Source organism: Sardina pilchardus, chromosome 24 (assembly GCF_963854185.1).
Source record: "Sardina pilchardus chromosome 24, fSarPil1.1, whole genome shotgun sequence".
In the NCBI taxonomy this organism is placed as follows: Eukaryota; Metazoa; Chordata; class Actinopteri; order Clupeiformes; family Clupeidae; genus Sardina; species Sardina pilchardus.
This window is the reverse complement of record NC_085017.1, coordinates 22,360,255-22,384,166: the sequence shown is the minus strand read 5'-3', so window position 1 is coordinate 22,384,166 and position 23,912 is coordinate 22,360,255. Positions and strand designations below refer to the sequence as shown.

Here is a 23,912-nt window from a genome sequence, read left to right as displayed (position 1 = left end):
CAGAAGCAAAGAAAGATGGGTTGGAATTCCACAGCTAACATCGCATAACTTGTGGCAAAATCAAGAGGGAGAAGATCCAAATGGTGGATAGCAGTAGCAGTCCCTCCACCCTGCACAGTTTTAACTAGATCATGGGTCAACAACATCTCTAGTCAAGCTCTCACAACAGTGTAACACGCCCACGTCTGACTGGAAGAGAGTAGGTCGTTATTAACACAGGGTAGCCTGGGTGTTCCCATACTGCCTTGCGCGGTGATTTCTTTCACGCTGCTAAGGCAGTCTGGAAACTACTGTAACACCCACATTTTCGCCGGATGTTGGCGACCAATCACAGAACAGGGGAGAAAGCAAGACCATGATGAGCAATGCACAGACGCATTTGATAGACATCCGTGGCGCCCAATGAACTGATCTGGGCATTTTTTCAAATAAAAAAATGGTAGAAGTGGTAGGCGCTAGCCAGGCTAAACACAGGGTAGAATGGACTGATTTACCTTAATGTAACCAATGCCACCTCTTGTTTCGGGGACTAGTCAGCAGCACACAAACTTTTATGCCGCAAGTTGGTTAGTAATCACTGGATGATTGATATTGAACGGGAGCAGGTCTGCTGCTGGCCTGGCTGCTGGTTATGCTGCTTTCTCTACAGCGATTGACCCCGGTTGACCCAAGTGCTCATGGGTCCCAGAACTAAAACGGTTCTAATTCCGTGGGGGCCTACGATACACATGCATCAACATGTAAGAAAAACATAAAACACAGTGTTTGTCCACAATGTGAGGGTGTGCTTGATTGATGTGAGCGTCGATTCACATCATGGGCATTTTGACTATACGAGTTAGGAGGGTGTATGATGCATCGTCAGCATCATAAGAGCTTCAAGTCTGGACATCCACATCCACAGAGCATGCTATGTGCGCAGTCACAGGTTTGCATCCTCTATATGGGTTTACTATTATAAGACTGCAATTAAAAGTGAAGAGTGCTTGGACTGTTTGTGTCTATGAATAAGGTTATAAAAAATATATTCACTTCATGAATGTTAATGTGAGAGAGAGAGAAAGAAATGGAGAGAATGTGAATGAGTGGGCTGTAGAGGGTAGGTAAGAGAAGGCACACTGGCACACAGGCTCAGAGGGCAAGTGGCTGTTAGGTAAATAAAAACGAAAGAAAGAAAGGAAAAAAATATATAAACAGATACAGAGCTGGCCAGCTATCGGTGGTCACCGCTTGCCTGCCTCGGCTGCGCACTCACAAGAGCTCCTCTCTCCGCGCCCTCAGGAGCACTTCAGCTTTGAGTGGGCAGAGGTGGGCAGTAGGCTGGCTAGATAAACACACACACACACACACACACACACACACACACAAGCTCTTTCTAAAATACCGTTCTATAAAAAGGACAGCGTGACACGGATACGGTTATGAAACGCAGCCCTTCTCCCATTGAAAAAAAAAAGGACAAACAAAAAAAAATCCCCAACTGAAACTCGACAACATGCATTAGGTAATCGGAGGAGTTTCAGTGCATTGTTGAGCTGCACTAACTCCTCCGCACTTCATTGTTAAAACAAAGAAACGAGAGCATGCTGTCAAACAAGCACAATAAACTCTCCAAATCACATATTTAACAGAGAGCAGCTCCGGCTCGAAAAGGCCTCACCAGCACACCAGTGCCCCGTGGTATAGGGTTCAGGGTTCCTGTCATGTTCAGGAAAGAGGAAGGGAAACGAGCCATTTCCTAAAAAAATCCCTAAATATAAACGCTCCGGCCCCCGTTGGTATTCCAGCCGAGGCGACACAAACGATTTCGGGGAGGAAAGACCAGAGGCACGTTGACGCATCGAAAAAAGAGAGGGGAAAAAAAAAAAAAAGTAGCCGCTTCTGCCACACACATACTGCAGACTCTACTGGAATCGTTATGAGGTAGCTGCGGGGCTTAAACTAATTACAAGTTAATTGCGACGACAGCACGGCTTACAGCAGTGCGAGCATTCAGGGCCACATGGGATCTTTTTTTTGGTGGCCACTCCAACTTGACACGAAACAATACCATTTCTCTGGGAGAGACGGGTGAAACGGTTTCACAGGCACACAAAAACGTCTGTAAAAAAAAAATTTACGGATGTGTACCGAGTAGGCTATTCATGTTGCGCTCACTCGAGTCCCTGTATGGGCCGTGTTTAAAGAGCCATTGAGCAGTTTTAGGATCCCAGTCAGTCACTGCATGTGTGGGAGCGGGTATGGAGCAGTGGGATTAGGTAAGCGCTACAGTGAAGCCAAATGCTTTTGCTTCACTCGTTTATGGAAAATACACAGGCAGACACAAACACACATACAGGATTTTAATTGAAGCTAATCCTCCTTTTTCCCCCCCAAAGGAAGAGAAAACAAAAACATTGCCATAATTGCATGGCGTCACGTTCCATTACCCCCGCTCTGCTCAAGCAACACAACGATCGCAACCCCCCCCCCCCCAACCGAAAACAAGTGTTTGAGTGCAAGGCAAGCCGAACGATTCTCCACTTCTCCTGAAGGCACAAACACAGCATGGTTTCAAACTGAAAGATGATAACAGGAGAAAGCTGTTACGCTTGAGTCGCAACAGTCAATGCATCACACAGACACAGACACACTCTGCCACACACACACACACATACACACATACGGAGACACAGACAGACACACACACACACAGACATACAGGTTTGAATGGTAGCTAATTTCCTTCTCATTCATTTGTCTATCTTTGCAGGAAGATAGCTTTGGAGGGATACAGAGAGCAGAGCAATAAGCAGGGTAGAGAAAGCAAAGGTTGTAGTATTCCTATGTTTTGATGTTGGTGTTTAAATCAGACACACACACACACACATACATACACAGATATAGGCGCACACACATACACAGATATAGGCGCACACACACAGACACACAGACACACAGACACACAGACACACACACACACACACACAGTAATAAGATGTGGTCCATACAGACAAAAAAAGGAAAAAGACTCATTAAAGTTCTTTACAAATGCAGCCATTACTGGCTCCTCACTGTCCGTCCACCCACCCACCCACTGCTGCTCCTCACAACCAAAGGGCAGCACAGTTTACAGAGCAGCGTGGTAGGAGACATTCATTTTGGACATCCACCAGCTCTGTATCTCAGGCACTCACAGTATAGGCTTTCTAAAAAAAGGGATAGACAGCGCCTCGCAAGTAACTCCATCAAGAGTGGCTTAACACAAACAAGGACGTAAAAAATGTCTCCCCGACTTCAAACGAGAAGTTGTCTTGTCTGGCTCTGATAAGGACCAGGGCTGGCTGAACAGATTTGGAGAATAACTGTCACAATAACTGACGAACATTGTTAGAGAGATTTACAAGAAGGGCCATTCTCTGTGTCGGAGTTGCGAATACGGCAAAAGAAAAAAAAATCTGTCTTGGGATCCCTGGTGGTTTTATGCTACCCTAGATTGAAACCTGAAAAGAGGTCTGGAACATTCTGTGATTGATTTGCTGCTATTTATACATGTCCTATTTGAAGCAAAAAAAAAAAACGCTACAAAATTCTCAGACTGTGAATGCGAGTAAAACTCTGTTTTTTAAAAAAGAAACCATTTTCTTTCCATCTTATTCTATAAAATCGGCAATCTGTATTCCGTCCGAGACCCGAGAGGATAAGCACAACCGTTTATCAGATGACCGACCATAAATTCTGTCATATTTCTACAGTAGCCTCAGAACCTCTCGTTCACTCTCCTCTCGACTCCCCCACCTCCCCCTTCTAGCCACAGAGAGTGGAAAACATTCTCGAGAGTGAAACGAAAATAAACACGCTGGGAGCCACGAGTCGGGTTTTAACGACGGAAAGGTCCGGCAACAATACCACAGTTCAATCGCCACCTCAAAGCACATCTGACGGCTTCTGCCGGACACATGGCTACGTTCACGAAAGGAGGAGCTCGCAATGGGGAAGCTCACAGAGGGATTCAATCAACACAGTACAGGCAGTTCAAAAACCAGATCAGGGCCAAATCTGAGCCAAATCAAAGCCAGAATTGACCGAGAGTCGGGTATCATTTGGGATAGCTCCACTTCTCCACACTGGAGTCCGCACAAGTCTTATTGCAATATTTCCACTATATTTTTAACATTGTGAGCAATTACGTGTTGAATGAAATACTCGCTGATTGACACAGTCATAATCAGAATGTACTCTAGCCTGCCTAACTTATTATATATCCTACAGCCTATAATCCTCAGGTAAGCTTTGAATCCTATTTATAAAAATGTTAATAATAAAAAAAAATCCACCATGTCCACCACCAAACTGACCACCATGTCCTGCCCTTCAGACATCTACTGCACTCTGAGCTTAACCCATCACTTGGTCCCCGTTTGATTAAAATCATCCAAGCGAGGTAATGAAGACTTAAGGCGCATTAGATCTGAGGTGTGCAATATTCTGTCTGGGGCCCGTGGTGCACAAAGCTCCAAGGTGTGACTGGCACGAGAACAGGGAACAATAGAAACACTCTTTTTTTTCTCTTTCTCTCACTCTCTGTCTCACTCTCTCGCTCTGACACACAGTCACTCTCTCTCTCTCTCTCTCTCTCTCAAACACACACGCAGACACACACACACACACACACACACACACACACACACACCAGATGTCCCATGCCCCCTTGCTAGTGCCCAGCTGTGTCAGACACTTCACACCCCTCACCCTCCATCTTGGGCGTGTTCCAGCAGCCTAGCTTTCTGTAGCCACCCTCTCTGCTCTTCTACCCCTTCATCCCCCCGCCCCCTCCCCTCTCCCAGGGTCCCAGGCTCGCCCCCACACCAAAAGGCAGAGTGCTGGGTGTAAAGGGACAGCCTCTGCCATCTGAGGTGGGTGTGAAAACTAGACAATGCCGGTCTTTGGGCCTCCATCCAACCAGAGCCCATGCCGGGGACACACTGTGTGTGGCACGGAAAAGAAACCGAGGACTCTGGAATAATAACAAGGACCTACCTGACTGTTCTATGATTCAGAGATATTGAGTACAGAGGTTCTCAACCGTTCACTTGACTCCCAAAGACATTCTCTGTTGGATACCTTTTTTATTTATATATTTCTAAGCACTCTCTAGATATGTGGGGGAAATGGTGTAGGCTTAAGGTTTTGAATTGCCAGAGTAGAGTCAGATAGAGTGCATGCATAGAAATAGACAAGAAAGGGGCATCAAGAGGGAGAGAGGAGGAGTGTGTGTGTGTGTGTTCATGTGTGTGTTAGTGTCAGAGAGGAGAGAGAGAGAAACAGAGAGAGAGATAGCAAGAGAGTAAGTGTGTGTGCACATGTGTGTGTTAGTGTCAGAGAGAGAGAGAGAGAAACAGAGAGAGTGAGTGTGTGTGTGTGTGTGTGTTTTCAGCTCTCTGCTTCAGTCGAAACCCATTCATTGAGGTTAGCTTGGGGCTGTGACTCTGCCCTGTAGTAAAGAGCAAAACCGCCCAGCGACATATGCCCTACATTTGTGGCTGGGGCATTTCGATCCGGGAGAGACAGAGAGAGAGAGAGAGAGAGAGAGAGAGAGAGAGAGAGAGAGAGAGAGAGAGAACAAACCTATTTATGGGACAAGGGCACAGGCACTGGCACAGTAAAAAAAAAAAAAAAAAAGCCTGAACCGCTTTGCGCTCTTTGATGGGTTAAATGTGGCTCCGTTTTGTGGGGCAGTGCCCAGGGGTCGGGTGAGGGAGCGAGGGGAGTGGCATGAGCTGCAGGAGGGCGGAACGTCTAGTCCAGTCCGGTCCATCTCTGGGGCTGCTCTGCCGCGCTTCATACAGGAGGCGGATTATGCCATTAGGCGGGTGATCGAATTAAGTTTCCGTTTCTTCCGGAAGGCCGGCGCAAAACAGACAAGAGAAAGAGAGATGACGCGCTTGAACTCAACATGACATGAAACCCCCCCCATTAAAAAACCCACCACCGTCACCACCACCACTACTAAATGCCTCCAGACTCTCGTTCTCTCTCGTTCGCTAGTTCGTCTTCCTTGAGATCAGCCCTAGGCAGGAAGTTCCGTGGCGCTCGGTCGCCATGGGGACCACACCCAGCGGCATCCGCTTGATGAGGAAATGAGAGCGAAGACGGAGGCGCTCGCTTGACAAGAGCAGGCAGGAAGCGCAGGGAGCTTCACCTGACGTGTGCGCTCGCGCTGCACTTCCTGTGTTCGGAAGACAGCAGTTTCTGTTTTCAACAACACAACAGAAGCCCTCCCCCGTTCCCTCTTCTTTCCTCTATATACACACACACACACACACACACACACACACACACACACACACACACACACACCTCTCTGCATTCCACCCCTGTGTGGTTTTACTGCTTTGGTCTTGGGCTGTGAAATGCGCTCAGACCAGCAGGGCAGCTCACAGATAACCCCTGCCGGGGGGGGGGGGGACGACACGCACACACACTCCGCTAAGCTGTCAGACAGAGCAGTTAGCTTTAACTGGAGCTGTAGCGACAAGGAGGAAGGCAGCATGGATAACATATACACACACACACACACACACACACACACAGAGACACAGACACAGACACAGACACAAAACCACACACACACAACCCCCCCCCACACACACAAAACACAGACAACAGACAACACACACAACCACACAAACAAAATACAGACAACACACCCAACACTCACACACACACACACACACACACCACACACACACACACACACAAGCCCTGAGGGGCCATACAAGTCCACCCTCCCCTCCTCCTCCTCTTCCCCTCTCACTGATGCTGAGCTCGGCCGTAGCTCGTCCTGGCACACGCAGAACAGTGTCACTGTTTGTTTGGAAACGTGGCGCTGGGAGGGCCAGACTGCATGACGGGAGATGGCAGCAGGTGGCCTGAATCACGCACCGACAGCCGGACGGAGGGAGAGAGAGAGAGAGAGAGAGAGAGAGAGAGAGAGAGAGAGAGAGAGAGAAAGAGAGAGAGAAAGAGACAGAGAGAGAGAGAAATATGACAGAGAGGCAAAGGGACAGAGAGAGCAAGGAGAAGAATTCAAAGACACACAGAGAGAATTTGCCGGCAGGGTTAAAAAGGACAAGGACAGCAACCATCTCCTCAAACAGAAGGCAGTTTGGCAAAAATGTAAAAAGAAAAAAAAGCTAACCTTAAGCTTTTTTTTACTTCAAAAAAAGTACGATGCATTCCAACTGGAGCAGTAGCCCCTGGTCAACCATGTCTGGAACTGAGCCACAGAGAGAGCATTCCAACAATAGCACCTTGAAAAAGAAAAAATGGAAAAAAAAAGAAAAAAGAAATAACACAAACTCTTCACAGCTGGCTGCACCAGGCCTCCATTTATCTCTGGGTTTATGAGAGCCACAGACAAGAGACGAGCAGCCAGCTTCCACAGATGTTCGCCCGTCCCATCCCATCCCTCCCTCCCTCCCTGCAGACGTCCAGACCCATCCCTCCCTCCCTCCCTCCCTCCAGACGTCCAGACGTCCAGACCTCCAGTCCCACCTCGTTCTGATCTCAGCACAGCGCTTCCAAGAACTCTGGAGCACTGAGGTTGAGCGCAGGGGGAAAAGGGAAAGAACACATGCGTAGGTAGGTAGCCAGCAAACACAAGGTGTTGCATTGTTGGTGTGACACATTTCAACATTCCACACCAGAACCTTATCAACCCCACACACAACACCAACTTATCCACCTCATGCTCCACCACCACCACCTTGGAGAAGAGGCAACACTTGTCAAACAGGATCCCACCGGACTTGCCCTCATTTCTCCACAAACGAGAGGAGATTTGTCAGAGCAGCCAGCAGTCAGTGAACGCCCGGCTCCCCCCCCCCCCCCACACACACACACACACACACACACACACACACACACACACACACACACACACACACACACACACACACACACACACACACACACACACACACACACACACACACACACACACACACACACACACACACACACACACACACACACACACACACACACACACACACACACACTCCTGGAGGCTGCTGAGGGCTCCCAGTACACTGGTGTGTCCCCAGAACACCTGGCACACTCCTCCACAATACACTCTTAGCCAAGACACATGACGAGTCCCAGTGTTCTTGGAACAACAGACACCGTTCCAATCCCCAGGTGAGGAAATGTCTGACAGGTACATGGCAACTTTCACAGAAGCTTCCTCCATCAGCAGGGGATTATGGGTAGGGGGAAAAAATAGACCTTAAACGGCACACTGCAGAGGACACAGATATGGTAATCCTGCTGGCTGGGAGAGATATGGCCAAGTGTGATGTGACAACAAATGCATTAAGGGGTACCATATAGGTCAGAGAGAGATCAAGCCTGTGTTATTACCTACTTACTATGAGGGAACGAACACACACACACAGACACACACACACAGACACACACACACACACACACACACACACACACACACACACACACACACACACACACACACACACACACACACACACACAGTGACTTAAATCCTTTCACCTTTGTGAAACAAGGGCGAAACTGAACCGCACCCCCTCTGGTGTCGCTTTGAAACGCTACCCGATATCAAAGACTTTTTGAAAACATCTATAGCTCAAGGTATCATTTGTCCCACAGGAGGCGATATCCTGGGTCGGGGAACAGCCTCCTCCTCTTCCTCCTCCTCCTCCTCCTCCTCCTACTCTCCTGTTCCTGCTCCTGTTGTTGCTGCTGCTGCTGCTGCTTGCTTGCTTTTTGCGGAGCGACAAATTGATGAGTTTGAAACGTAATCTGCACTTTTTACTGAGGGCGTCTAATGGTCCAGATGTTAAATCCCTCCCTGCATGCATTTAAAAAGGAGGGGGGAAAAAAAGTGATGAGAAAGTAAAAAGGTCCGTTAATCTGGATGCATTCAGAAAGAGGCGAGAGAGAGAGAGAGAGAGAGAGAGAGAGAGAGAGAGACACACACACACAATCAGCATGGTGATGATAACGAAGTGATGACGAGCAAGGCATGCCATAGTATCAGCTGACCAAGAGCCCCACAGTCCTCTATCTATCTCTCTCTCTCCCTTTCTCTCTCTCTCTCTCTCTCGCCCTCTCGCTCTCTCTCTCTCTCACACACACACACACACAAACACTCACTCACTCCCTGTGAGATTCAGATTCAAGGTCAGTCAGCAATGACATCAACACAAACCAAACACACAGAGTCAGACAAATACATACATCTCTCTCGCCATCTTTCCTGCTCTGACACATGGGACGGCTGATCCAATTGAGAGAGACTGCAGAGAGATAACGTGCTTTAAAACAAGATTAAAAAACACACACACATATACACCCTACACACACACACACACACACAGCTATGTCCACAAACATAAACAATCAACACTCGGTAACAGATCAAGTCAGTTCTGTTTCGAGTTTAAAGGCAAATTGTCACTCACTTTGTGGGCAGCGGCTTTTGTAACGAACACATAATGAAGGCCGCACACCAGAGTGCACAAGTAAAAAAAAACAACAACACTGTGGGGACACTGGGCGTCTCCTAGACCCGCACTCTGGTCTGGGTCTGGACAATTATGGACTTAACAAAAGGAGCTCGGCCAGAAGACAAGAACTGGTTATTCTTAAATTACTACCTCCGTTACACCAGATCTTCCAAGAAAGCAAGGAGAAACGAGAGACAGAGAGAGAAAGAGAGAAAGAGAGAGAGAGAGAGAGAGAGAGAGAGAGAGAGAGAGAGAGAGAGAGCGAGGGCGAGCTTCATTGAAACAGCAGCAGCAAAAAAAAAAGAGAGAAAAAACAATGAGCTAGCGTCCAGTGCAAAGTAGAGTTTTTCTTCCAGTTCAACTCCCCACTCACCCATATGGGCTGTCCATTCTCATCAGGGGAGCTGTTTGATGGGCCCTGCTGCACCGTATCAGAGGGGGCAGGGTGGGGAGGGGGGGGGGGGGGGGGGCAACTCTGTCCCAATCTCTGGCTGACTCATACTCTCGCTCTGTGTGTGTGTGTGTGTGTGGGTGTGTGTGTCTGTGCACACACATGTGTGTAGCTAGGCTTCACTATACTGCCAGGAGCCAAGCGTGAGCGTGCGTGTGTGTGTGTGTGTGGGGGGGGGGGGGGGCGGGGTGGTTGGGTGGGGGGGGTAGAGGAGGCAGACAGTAGGGAAGAGGCGGTCAGATCAGGCCAAAAGCTTGCGCATCTTCCCAAGACCCTATCCAATGGCTTGCTCCCTAATGCGAGTCGCCTTCATCCGGGAGGATTAAGGAGTCATCCTGATCCTGGGAAAGCCATCGGGATCATGGCTGGCTTTAAAATGCCCGTCCGTGCTTAAGAGTCAAACATCATAAAAGTGATCCGCGATCCTCGGCTCGGGCGCGCGCCACTTTGCTCCTCCTAATCCACCCTTAGTCAAGCGATCACCCTGTTATCTGACCGCTGCTGAGCCTGGCACTGATCTGGCATTACCAGGTGACTGGTCAGATAGTGATAGCCATAGATCCCTTCCTGACCAGTAACAAGAGTGCGACTCCAGGTCACTTATCCGGGCTGTGAATCACCCATAGACCCATAGATCCATCACAAAGTTAAGACACTGTACTGACCAGCACTGACCAGTCCTGCCCCGTAATCTTCTGCTATCGGCCTTGTGAGAGGAGAGGTGATGATGGATGATGTTCTGCTGGCTGTAGCTTTTCACAGCTCATGGTCAGAGGAGCGACCGAGACCGAGACCGACCCTCGGCAGGCAGCAGCTTGAACAGTAGCAGGCATCCTAGAGGACTCTGTATCCACACATAAACACACACACACACACACACACACAAGAACAAGCTGTACACAGCTGGACTGCACACTCTCTCACACACAAACACACACACACACATCTGGAGCACCCTCAAGCGCACAGCTGTGTGTGTGTGTGGGGGGGGGGGGGGGCGCCGACCACATGGACGACACGAGGCCAGGTCCCTGGTGACCGAGGCAGGACGTCCCACTCCTAAATCACCACCGCTGGCCCAGCAGCTCCTCCAACACCGGCGAAGGCCCAACGAGAGCTTCACCACACGAGAGTCCTCCCACACGAGAGGCTCCTAACCCTCAGGCATATATTTTTAAACATCCCACGAGCGCATCAGTGGGCTGCTGGTGAACGCGCAGGTGCGGCCCAAAATTAGCTCCGAAGCCGAGCGGGCCTGAAAACGCACCTTAAAAACCTCTCTTGCAGAGTCCGAGTGAATGAACGACGACCAGCCAGAGAACTCGTCCCCTCGCCAACAGATCTCTTAAAAGAGACACACGATCTAGGGGCAAACTGAGGACAGAGGGACAGGTGAGGTGGTGCACCCTGACTGTGATAAATCAATACGCCTTATTGATATTTTAAGCTTGTGTGGCTACAGGGCAGACAAAACAGTACCAGATGGCATTTGTGGTTCTAAGAGCCTCGTTCCGATTGCCAATTCGCTTCAAGGGGTTGTTTCAAGACTTTCCAGCTCAAAATGTTTAACCAAGGAGGTAACACTGAGGGCAAATACGAGCACTGAAAAACCCTCTCCCGGGAAGAAAAATTCATTCCACCTTGAGATCCAGAAACGGAACTTTGCATTCATAAACTCATAGCAAAGTGACAGGGGTTATGAAACACTCCACAGGGACCATTCCTTGTCAGTGACACTCAGCCAAAAACAAGTTCAAGGGAGTATAAGCCCCCCCATAAAACCCTGGTTCCAGGAGGCCAGGAGAGCTTCTATCTCTGCAGATCAAAATCTCCCTGTGATGAGCACATAAAGAAGGAGCTAAGGACGCATACATCAGCAGGGATAGCAATTTACATAACCTCCCCAAAATCCCAGGGAGAATAAAGTGAAATGCGGGAAAAGACAGAGCGGAGACGCACACCACAGCCAATGAGGGGGGAGAGAGAGAGGGCGAGAGAGAAAGAGAGAGATCGAGAGAGAGAGAGAGATCACGGCAGGCGGAGCACAGCTCGTAAATTGGCAAGGTTGCACTCGGAGGCGAGAGGCTGAGAAACTGCCGGAGAAAACACACACAAGCACGTGTGATGAATTTGAATGAGCTGCTTCTGCTAATGTGGTTTATGCACACGCCAACTCTGTCAGGGAACTATGCTCGTCACTTCCCATATTTCTCAACGAAAACGGATCTTCAGTTACCTACTTTTGCGTTGCAATGCAATAGGCCACACACCAACATTCATTTGATACGCGTCCAGACAAGCTGGTCTGAGATTCTCCACTTGTTTAAATGAGTGTGCTTATGAACATATGAAAACGGGTCAGCGACCTATAACAGACATGAATTAACTCACTTCCAGGCCATTTCTGGAGTATGCACAATTAACCAATAACAAACGCATTGCTCTAGTGGGCAACCCGACTGTTTATAGTGCGTGAACACAAGAGCAGTCTACACACGCCGCCATGAGGTCATCATATCCGCCGGCTACATTGGTGATTCAACTGACAGATGAACTTGGGGGCTGGATAGGCCTACTGTTCGTGCCAATTTTTGTCTGAGGAGGAGTCTACGCCTTAAGCTTGTCATGTGATAATGTCATTAAAAGTGACACACAACTGAGGCGCAGTCAATAGACTTGAAGTAAATTCATGGCAAATTCCGAAAATAGACATGTCTGTTCGACACAGTCCAGTCAGTCTTCATCAGAACACAATGCCCACTCAACTAATTATATTACGGAGGACTTGGGTCATAACGCAAATGCGTTATAATGTAGCCTCGGGCGTGCGTAAAACCACGTGCAGTAGAAAATGGGGAAAAACCCATGGCTTGCCCCCCAGCCCAGCGCTGATAACTAAACTTTACACTTCAGTGAGACACAGTCCACGGAAGGGGAAAACAGGAAAGGGCCAGGCACAGTGAGAGAAGATATCATTATCTCCAAATCTCATAATCAGAATTTGGCTCGTTCAAAAAGACGAAGGTGTAGTTCAGTCGCCTCGGAAAGCTCGATATCCAAATTCAAAACAATCTCACAGCAATCAAGCCCCAAAAACAAACAACGAGGAACACTCATCGTGCATTCTACAATACAACTTTTGTTCCTATGCAAGGCAAAAGGCCCAAATAGCAGAAAATTTACGAAGAACATATATTGTAAAATTGACGCTGATCAAAAACGCGGTTTGCTTTGCTCCATGGCAAATAACGTTAAATGCCCCGTAGATTCTCCGCTAAAGTTATGAATCACTGTGATTTCTCTATAGAACGACCAGCACCAATCAGAATGTCACACTGAAAGAGCAATCAAGACGTCTAAATCTGAAAGTCAACCTAAATTAATCCGACAACAAGCTGTCGTGCTGACAGTTCCACCCGCTACTGTTGCAAAAGGTTTCGGGTCAAATGTTGAGTCTTCCCATTTCCCCCGTACCCTCATCTTCACCTCAAGGCGGAAACTACGATGTATTCAAACGACAAACCATATGCGTGGGTTCATGCAAAGTGCGTGCACCGACGTTTACTAACCTGACGAGGTAAGGCGACTTTTCCACCGCAATAAAGTGCTGATGTTCTGACTTTGTAGCAGTCGTTCTCTCTCGGTAGCTCATTTACTCGCTCTCCTCCGCGTTAGTGCTGATGTTTCTACTTCCTCTTTCCTCCTTCGTCTGCTGGTTGGCTCTTCTCCCCCTGCCAGCGATGTGAGGGACATTGACCAATTACGACACAACAAATCCTGACAATTGAATAGATAAGTATCCCCTCCTACACTTTCATTCACTGGTAAAAAGCATTGAAAATACATATTTTTAAAGAGAGCGTAAAATACGCAGATGGATAAGTGTTCATGAAGCCTCGTTCTTAGATGTAGTTCAAGTTGAGACAGCTAAAATGCTATATTTATTTCAGTGGGTGGAAATTACCTGAACAATGACTTGTTAATAATGAATTACTTGTAGCCTAATTATATTTAGAGTACTGTTTAGAATTGGCTATGGACTGACTAAATGCTTCGCATATTGCCTCTTTTAAAACGACAGTTACACGGATCAAGTTTTGACAGATTAACAGTGGTATTTAGTTTAATAATGAAGATTTTATTATTATTATTATTATTATTATTTATCTAGGCCTAGAACAAGAAAGGAACAATGATATCGGCCTATAGCATCACCTTCGTTGGACCTTAGATGTGTTCCTGACATGTTTTGGTCAAGCATGAGACATCACCTGACATCCTTAGCAACAATCTGTCCTCTTTTTCTCCTAACATTTTTGCCAATCACACTGCGCATGTACGTTGAAATGCAACTACATGTCAATGTCAAATATGTATTCATATTTAGCTGAGGGGCTGGTCCTAGGCAAAAGTTTAATCTCTTTTGAAAGCCCTTGAAGAATCTCTTAAATTTACTTAAGCGTTACCATGTGGCTCACAAGATTATATAATCCTTGAGCAGTTTTAAAGCTTATTTCTGAATGTTACATAAAAATGTCATCTTTGCAAGACTGTTGTACTCACACCCTTGGGAATTGTGATAAACTAACCATACAGATGGATGTAGCATTCTTATCCGTACTGCAAGCCCTCCATCAACATCCAGAATAAGAATCATCTGCTTGAGCTGAATCACGGGCCTGCCGCCTCCTCTTGGTGTCTCCAACACACTTGCCATGCTTGCATTCGGACTTAAAGCTGAACTGCAGTTCACACACCTCCATGCCATGTTATGCCTGGGGATGAGGTCTTCTATAAAGCTGAAGTTGCTCTTCTGACAGTCAAGAATGGATACACAAGCATACCTCAGGGAGTGCTTACTCAGTTAAAACACTGAAGGAATTGTTTTTTTTTTAATATATATAAAATTACTATTCTTAACTCTTATAAAAATGCAACTCTTTTAATACTTCAATGTTTATCTAAAACAACTTCTACACAGTATAGTACATTATATGACATTAGGAGGCATAATGTTATTTAAAAAACTGTCGTAATACTTAATTCTCTTTAAGCCGCAAGATGTGATGAATTACAAAACAGCGAAACATCCTGAAACACTTTAAGATTTCAGATGCCCGCCGGGGAAGAATGCACCATGAAAGTATCTTCAAATAAATAAATAACACAATGTATAAGTTAGCATTTTCTTGGGGCCCTGCTACAGTTAAGCTCCCTGTGAGACTCTCCCTGGGAGAGGTGCATCTGTGAGGCTGATGCCGCTGGCCAGATAAAAGACAACATGAAACACACACACACACACACACACACACACACACACACAGAGAGAGAGAGAGAGAGAGAGAGAGAGAGAGAGAGAGAGAGAGAGAGTGAGAGACACACACACACACACACACACACACACACACACACACACACACACACACACGGTTTCAATAGTGCTGATTTATCTCACGCCCTGAGCAGGGGCGCCACGGAAACGGAGAGTTGCTATGGAAAGCAGGATAAGCAGCCGGGAGGGAGAGGTGATCAGACAGACCCCGCTGTTACTAAGGAGACGGCGTTATCTCCTCTGCGTCTCCGCAGGCAGACCACCGCTTGTGTGTGTGTGTGTGTGTGTGTGCGTGTGTGTGTGTGTGTGTGTGTGTGTTTTTCCCCTTCAGAAAACCAACACAGCACACAATCCCCAAACCCACATTTATATAAAAAATGTATGGGTGTGTCGCTCCTTGAGGGACAGTTTTGGGCTCCTAATGGCAGACTAGGAGGGCTGGTGTGGCCAAGGCGCTGGCCCCAGACGCGGCTCTTTCGGCGAAGGGCCGGGCCCCAAGCGGCTGTCTTATTAGAGAGGAGAGGAGCGGAGCGCGGAGGGAGTGTTTGATGTGGCGCAGCGCAGGGCCACGCGTCTTCCCCGGGACCCTCAGAGGGATTCCTGTTTTTTTTTTTTTTAAGAGAGAGAGAGAGAGGAATTAAGAGCTCAAAGGAGGAAGGAGCCGACTCTTCCTCCTCGCCACATGTGCTAATGCGCGTCACCTCCTCGTAGTGGTAATTGGGTGGAGAGAAAGGGAGACGAATGAGTGAGTGAGTGAGTGAGTGTGTGTGTGTGTGTGTGTGGAGCCAGGGTATTGGTTGGTTGTGGACATGTGTCTTTGTTTGTTTATTCATCACTGTGTTCCTGGGTTGTGTGTTAGTTTTAGCTCACTGAAGGACTACATTGTTTGGGGATTTACGAGTGTGTGGTGAGGGTTTAACATGTTTGTGTGTGTGTGTGTGTGTGTGTGAGTGTGTCTCAGGACAGAAACAGAGCCGGAATTGTTGCATCAACAGATGCAGGAGATAATGCCCACAGAGGCCCCATTATCTAGGAGCCTGAGCAGATGAGCAATCACACCTCAGTTTAAATCATGTTGGCCAAGTTTTAAAAATAGCAGCCTACCTGGCAATTTATCACCCTGGACACTCCTGACCTACAAATCCATTACCCTGCAGATATGGAACAGTGTGCTGGTACAATAGGGTGACACGATAATTAGTTTCAGAGCACACCAAATCTCAGAAAATAAAATGTAAGATAAATAAATAGACAAACATATGCACAGCTCTGATACTGTTCATTCGTTGTCATGGAGAACAACACTGGGCAAGCTGCTGCAAGCTCTGTGGGGTCATTCACAAACCGAAACACACCAAGGGTGGCATTTCATATTTATTTTAGTCAGTCAATCAGTCAATCAGCCTGCTTCATAGTAATCAGTGGCCTTTCACATAACCAATCTTACATGGGGGGGAAAAAAACAGCAAAAGGGTAAACGCAGAACATGCAAAGAAATATGGAGAATACGCGAAACATACTGCAGTACAGTAATCGAATACATCACATCATCCATCACAGTCTCCTCTGATAGAAAAATACACACGTCCCGCGCCTGATATGTAGCTCTCAGACACCATCTTTCACCCACTCCTTCGTCCGTTCAGCTGGGGGTCACACCATGCGGTTTTATTGCCATACAGCACGGTCACTTGTGCGTGCTGTGTCCAGTGCAGATGCCTAACAAGCTCATCACCACCCATGCTGGAGAAAGCAGAGGCAAATCCATGCATTATTCAACAGCTCCTGGGGGTGGGAAAGGGGGGGGGGAGAGCCCGAGGGGCCAAGGGTGGCAGGGTGGTGGTGGTGGTTGGGAGGGGGTTGGGGGTGGAGGAGTCAGAAGGTCAGCTCCTGTGCAGCTGCCCTGTCCCCCCCCCACTCCCCCCAAATCCTTCCCCCAGTCACCCACCCACCCCTACTCATCCCCTCCACAACAATCCTTGCATCTCCTCTCCTCTCCGCCCACCCACCCACCATCTATTCTCCATCTTCACCGATCCTCCATCCATCCATTCCTCCCTCTCTCTGTCTCTCCACCCACCCCTGGGCCTCATTCAGATTCAGCCCCCACTTTAACACAACCAAGTCAGTCTGACTCAGAGCCCTTGCTCCTCGTCCTCGACTTGTGCCTGTGTGTGCTTTTCTTCCTCTTCTTCTTCTTCTCCTTGGCCTTCTTCTTCTCTCTCTTCTTCTTCTCCTTGGCTCTCTTCTTCTTGTGTTTGTGACCATGGCCGGAGGAGGAGGAGGAGGAGGAGGAGGAGGAGGAAGAGGAGGAGGAGGAGCTGGAGTCAGAGCCGTCGTCCTCATCAGACGTGGTGTCCTGTAACAGCTGCTGGAGTTGCTGAATGCTGCAGGGAGGAGAGACCAAAGAAGATCAATAATTTGTGTGTGTATATGTGTGTGTGTGTGTGTACTGATAACTGACAGTGGTCTGTTGATTTGATTGTGAATTACATCGCAAACTGAGTGTTGCGAGGATGTTTACTCTGTGTGTGTGTGTGTGTGTGTGTGTGTGTGTGTGTGTGTGTGTGTGTGTGTGTGTGTGTGTGTGTGTTTTTTAAGTTAATGTGTGTGAGTTGGCTATGTGTGACTATGATAACAGTTGTACTTTCACACAGGAAGATGATAAACTCCTCAACTCATGAGTGAATTGGAGAATCACTTTAGAAGCTTAAACACAGCCAGAAAAAAGAATCCCTTGATCTCCATATTGGAGATCAAACATTTCCAAAAAAAAAAACAAAAACAAAAAAAATGAATGAATGTGCTCTTTCGAAACACATGAAACACTGCCTCACTGAATAATAGATCTCCCCATCCCCCCGAAAATAAAAGAGATGTATAAACAGTTTTAATGAACACTGACAATTCACTGGCCCATTACCTCTCATTAAACAACCACTTCACTAGCCTTGTTTTGATCCAAAATGTGCACCACACAAGACTAAAAAAGCAAATAAGTAAATAAGAAAAAACAAAACAAAATAAAACAAGACACACAGCAGAAAACTCCACCGACTAACTTCAAAAGCCATCCTCGAGTGCTCCAAAACCTCAATGAAGTATTTATCGGTGTAGAGGCATTCTTTTGTGGGTGCTGCACTTGTCTGGTCGGCTCCCGCTCCTGCACAACAGTGGCCTGAGAGGAACTCCTAACCAGTCACCGTTTCATCCGTTTCAAAAAAGTTAAATAAATAAATAAAATCAACTCTGAAAAACTTCTCGACCACGGTACACCTGCAAGTCTCATTAATCTTTCAACACCCCCCACCCGTCTCCCCATTTGGTAAAATAGCCTTCTTGCTTTCCACCGGGCCCAGTCCTGAAAATGTCAGTTTCACTCTGAAGATACATCACTTCAGCAGAGAGCGTGTTTGCATCGCTATGTCTGTTCATTTTCAGATGCCTCTGCAATGCAACAAACACGCCCTCACGGGGACAATGGAGACAAATTGACTAAATATATCAGGCGCAGAGATCTATGTAACTTCATTACACTTCTAGTGCATTTCACTTACAGATCTCCCCGAAGCAACTATAATAGTTCCATAAAAAAAAACACTGCATCAAATTGTCTTAGTATTCCCAAAGTATGGACCATGCAAGGCTTTATCTGGAGCCTTCCTCCTCTTGCTTTGAATACAACGCACTCTGAAAAGTTGAGCTACTTCAGTTGATTGGAATCTTGATATCCTTGATAACACTACATCTGAATGAGATAAAGCCAGGGAAAATTTCAGCACAGCACTCCTTCACATCTCGCCTGCGTCGACACGAGGCAAATTAATCTGCGGCAGTATTCTTGGAGACCTTCATTTGAGATCATCTCTGACAATTAAGATCCAGAGGAAACAATTAAAACCTCTTCAGTTCATCAATTATTTGTTCCCCTTGTTCCCCTGGTCTAACCCTCGCCTGCGCTGGATAATTAAAGCGCACTGCTTCACGCCTCGTCTCACTTGGTGGACTTTACGCTCTTCAGATGTCGAGTCAGCTCCAAAAATATGGCATCTTCAGAGTGCATACTCTTTTTTTTTTTTTTTTTTCTTAAATGCAGAGTGTTCCACTGCATGAATATGCATGTTTTTTTTTTGCTCTGTAGCTCGTCCTAGCTTGCCCAGGCATGCCTCCCATACCACTGCATCAGGGACTTGTAGAGACTACAGGGAAGGTGCAGCCCACAGCCGCACATCCAGGCCACACATTCCACAAATTGACAGCAGAAAAGAGAAAGGTATTTTTTTTGTCAGTTATTAGTTGCATTCAAAATGACTTACTCTACAGTTATTCATTTTGTCAGTGTAAACGCTAAGTACTGCACCCATGACACTGATGTTATTACCATCTTGTTCCACCCGCTGAGTGACAATGACACAAAAAAAGGGACGCATGAGCAAATCACTGAAAGTTATTACTTACTGGGGACTTTGGTAATCACACTGCATGCATTTATACCCTAAACCACCATTTTACTTCAGAGCTCGTGTTCTCGTGATTAGCATAGTTTCCGATTAGCTGCTACACTTTATGAGTTGTTCGCCGAGTCGGCGCTGCAGGTTTGCAGTTTCCAGCTGGTGTGATTCCATCTCACTAATAAGACCTCCATTAAATCCCAAACCTATTACACCAAGCCACACGTCAAGCTTAATAAAATTTCTATAACCCACAGGCCTGTTCTTAAAAGTAATGTGGTTCGAGTCATTTTTTCTCAGCTTTTTTCCCCCTTAACGCAGAGAGAGTGGTGCATCTTCCAAGTTGACACACTCTACTCAGGATATAAGAGAGTGGCTTTTGGTTTACTGTCTGTTTGCAATACAGATGAGTTGTGAGGAAGAAATCAATCGAATGAGAGTGGATGACGTGTTTACTGCTGTTTTCAGACACAGGCTGAGACCTGCAAGGCTGCAGAAGCTACAGCTGTTGGGTTGGGTCAAAACAAGAACGACTCCATGCCAGACGAGAAAAAGTAAAAAGAGTGTGTTGCTATTGCTCAGCTATTTGAGTTTCTTATCTTCAATGTTTTTTTCCCCCCTTTCTTCAAGGCCCTTCCCAAGAAATCGTGTCACATAGCCAACAAGTGAAGATGTTAACTTGGTACCTTCACTTGACTAGTGCAGGCACGCTTTTGGCGTGTGAGTGCTACACACCACACCTTCGAGGTCAGCCATGGCAGAAAACTCACCGCATTTCCTTTTCATTGCGCTTGTTCTCCCTGATCAGGTCATACATGGGGTCCTCATGGGCCTACACACACACAAACACACACACACACACAGTCAGTGCAAGGGAAGTCAGCAACACCTCATCCATTAACGGATTACAAGACATCATCAAGCGCCAATCACTCAAATCACATCAGCATTTCAGGGCACTTATCCACACAATGTCATTACAGTGATAAAGGCTTACCATCTATTAAAACTTGGTGCTCACTGGAACTTGAATAATGACCTTGACCTTAATCCCAAAAGTAATATTGTAAATCAATCTTGTAAAAAATTATTTTAAAATAAAAAAATAAAACAAACAAATATGTAGCACCACACCAATTGAGCTATAAAAACAACTATGTACAGAAGGTTTGACCCATCAACAGAGGTAAAGTGTAACTGGGGCATCAGCAGGTCTTCTCTGAAGAGACTATGTAACTTCCAAATATGGGCTTTCGACAGGCTTTGCACAATGTGACATGTTTAGAGAGAGCTCTGACAAGGACACGCACCACCCTGAACTGCTCCAGTTTCTGATTTCCCTTGATGAAGAATGGACACTCGCGGTCTCCGGTCCTGTGTCCATAGCGTTTGCACCTCCAACCTGCATGAGCCACAAACAAAACAAACACGCAAACACAGTGAATCTCCATGGAAAAGTCCATAAATGGCAATCAGGCAATGACAAAATGAAACCAAATGGCTGGACATATATCTCTCAGGAAAGATTATTTGAAAATAAACTACTTGGCCGACTCCCTCATTCACCACTAACAAACAATTATTATAGCAAGGCAAATTTGTCCAAAACAAGCAATTTGGGAAGATGTCAGGAAATGCCTGATTATATAATTCTAAGGTATAAAACAAAAATAACACATTCAGCAGTTCTTGCTTCACTGTCAAACTTTGTAATTCAGAAAACCATGACGCAGCATTTTCAGCCAACACACCCAGAACTGAACAACAGTGGATCTGTAAAGAGCACACTGTCAATGTGGTGAAGCCCATGTTTGTCAATGAGGATGGTGTGTTGACAGACCCTTGATTGTCTGTTACATCACACTCATTGAAAAACATTGCCTAGGCTTAAATATTTTTACCCACCACCACCCCTACCCCAGCCGCCATCAGCCTCAACCCTCCCTTCAATAATCTGGATTCATTCTGCTCTTGACAATGCATGCCTGCGCATTCCTAGGAGGAACAACCACACACTTGTGGAACATGTTTGAATGCTACCGTGCCCACAATTGAAAATAGTGTGGGACCAGAAGCTACATGGAGCAAACAATGGATGGCATTGTTCTCAGTGGAGCATACGAGTACGGGACTTATGGTATCTGTATACTGACTACCCCACACTCATTACAGATGGACTTGAATGGCTGACATGTCCATCTCTGTCCATTTTTACCATGCACACAAGTGACACCTTCTGGACTGATTAAGGTATTGACGCATTCATTCTCACAAGCATGTAGACCTACGCCTATTTCCTGTTACTATGAACTGTTATGAGCTGGATAAAATAGACCATGAAACTGATCAATAAATATTACACTGCTTTGAATACTCAAAAATACTCAATGGGGAAATAAGACACTGGTCAGGAATGTTGCTATAAAATCTTTGGTTACTGAAAGGAATGGACACCTAAAAGCAGGGTTCCTGCACATTTCAACAAATTGAACTGAACACTTAGACCATTATAAGACAATAATGACTGAATTTAAAACTCATTTCATACTAGCAAAATATATGAAGGAAAATGAGAGTCTCAGTTAGACTTTTAAGATTAACCCAAGGTACAATCGTTAATTACAATTCATGGCACTTTGAGTTACATTCAGCTAAATTGTTCACACTTTTCAGTAGCTCTCTATCCTGAGCGTGCAATTAAATAAAACTCCTGAATCTATTAATGGGAAACAAAGTGCCTTGGACAACATAGACTATTCCAGCTTACCGACCAACTCAGGAGGAAGACTAGTGAATTAGACTGGTAAGATCAAATATCAACAACCTTTGGAGATGGAGGCATTGCTCTCAGTCACAAGTGATATTAACCTGGACTTCTGGTGCTGTTGGCAGTGAGTAATTAAAGTAAAGTAAATGTTATGCTAAAGGTATCTTTGCTGTATTGTCAGTGTCATGTGTAACTTGCTTGTATTGGTTATTGAATCCCTTTTTACAAGTTTAACCAAGAGCCAGTGACACTTACACTGCATGACTTTCACTTCCTTCCCCAGGGGCATCCATAAGCCTTTGGTGGGAGCACTGGCCAGAAAGTCCCGTGCCTGCTCGTTGCCTGGGTCATTCGGGATGCAGTCCTCTGGTCGATCGTCATATTCCTGCAAAAGCCGGGCTTCTGTGTATTACTGAATACCCCACACTCCCAGACAGAGCTATCGTATTAGACTCTTCTGCAGTGATACCAGGGGAAGCCATGGTACTGACGTTAACCGTGCGAGACAGACACCACACCACACAGGCTGCAGCACATAACTTTAGCTAGCCTATCTTGTTTGAGCTCAACGAACCTTTATAAGTCCAGGAGGTGGATTTTCATAGCTGAAAGAGGGGAAAGCAACATATTAGCTTAGACATAACGTTAGGCCTAGTCTTCAAGTGAAGCTAGACTAGCTAGACACTAGCCTGGATGCCAGACCGAAGTTTAGCTAGCTAGACACAGCCAAAAGACGAATGTGTGTTCATGTTTTTTTCACAATGGCAAGAGTGCGAAGAAAAACATAAATAATTCATTACAAGATGTACGCATATCAATAAATACAACTTACAAAGTCTCCACATGCTTGATTTTCTGCACTTCGAGATTAAGTTTTTTGTCATGTTTTCGGATCTTGTCCTCCTCGTGTTTTGATTCCTTGTGTCTTTTATGTTCTCTCCTATCTACGTGCTCTCGAGATCGCTTCCTATCTGACATTATAGCTAATGTATCTATATGTCGAGCCCTATTAAATATACAACTTCAAATAACGGTGGTTAATATCATATTGCTCTAATGTCCAAGCTAGCAAACAACCACACACAATGCTAGCAACAATCCATCGCTTCCGGGTAAAATGTTACTTCAAAATTAAAGTCAGTACGTAGTCAATGGGTAAAAATCATAGACCTAAAAACGTCATCCCACAGTTCTATATCCGCAAAGACGCTCGGGATTTTGTTCCTCTTTTTTAACAGTTTGTTCAACTTAAGTAGAACCATCCAGTCAATCAACCATCTATGCCCTACAGCTCATTTGGCAGAAACATACAGGGACTTTTAAGTCAAATATGCAGATCACACTTCCAAGTGTCAAACGGCTACAGCAAAGTCCTTTTAAGTCC

At 46.2% G+C, this 23,912-nt stretch overlaps 2 protein-coding genes across 2 annotated transcripts in view; both read right to left on the bottom strand.

The window, feature by feature from the left end:
- elmo1 (engulfment and cell motility 1 (ced-12 homolog, C. elegans)) overlaps positions 1 to 13,682 on the bottom strand; it is a 102,311-nt gene extending 88,629 nt beyond the window's left edge. The window contains exon 1 of the mRNA XM_062530304.1: positions 13,548 to 13,682. The gene's annotated coding sequence lies outside the window, so the exon portion shown is untranslated. The remainder of the gene's footprint in view (positions 1 to 13,547) is intronic.
- Positions 13,683 to 17,300: 3,618 nt separating this feature from the next.
- Positions 17,301 to 23,626, bottom strand: rp9 (RP9 pre-mRNA splicing factor). Its single transcript, XM_062529952.1, has 6 exons — positions 23,361 to 23,626; positions 23,103 to 23,133; positions 22,784 to 22,913; positions 21,072 to 21,163; positions 20,532 to 20,593; positions 17,301 to 17,697 (listed from the first exon to the last, which is right to left on the bottom strand). The coding sequence occupies exons 1-6, from the start codon at positions 23,504 to 23,506 to the stop codon at positions 17,436 to 17,438; spliced, it is 723 nt and encodes a 240-aa protein (XP_062385936.1). The 5' UTR covers positions 23,507 to 23,626; the 3' UTR covers positions 17,301 to 17,435.
- Between the last annotated feature and the right edge of the window lie 286 nt (positions 23,627 to 23,912).

What these genes read in the sequence shown, in the direction of transcription:
- rp9 (XM_062529952.1), bottom strand. Translation starts at nt 23,506, where the DNA reads ATGTCAGATAGGAAGCGATCTCGAGAGCACGTAGATAGGAGAGAACAT. An exon ending in ATCAAGCATGTGGAGACTTT is followed by an intron (nt 23,134 to 23,360) that starts GTAAGTTGTATT and finishes CCCCTCTTTCAG; the next exon opens with CTATGAAAATCCACCTCCTG. An exon ending in CGCAATGAAAAGGAAATGCG is followed by an intron (nt 17,698 to 20,531) that starts GTGAGTTTTCTG and finishes TCCTCCCTGCAG; the next exon opens with CATTCAGCAACTCCAGCAGC.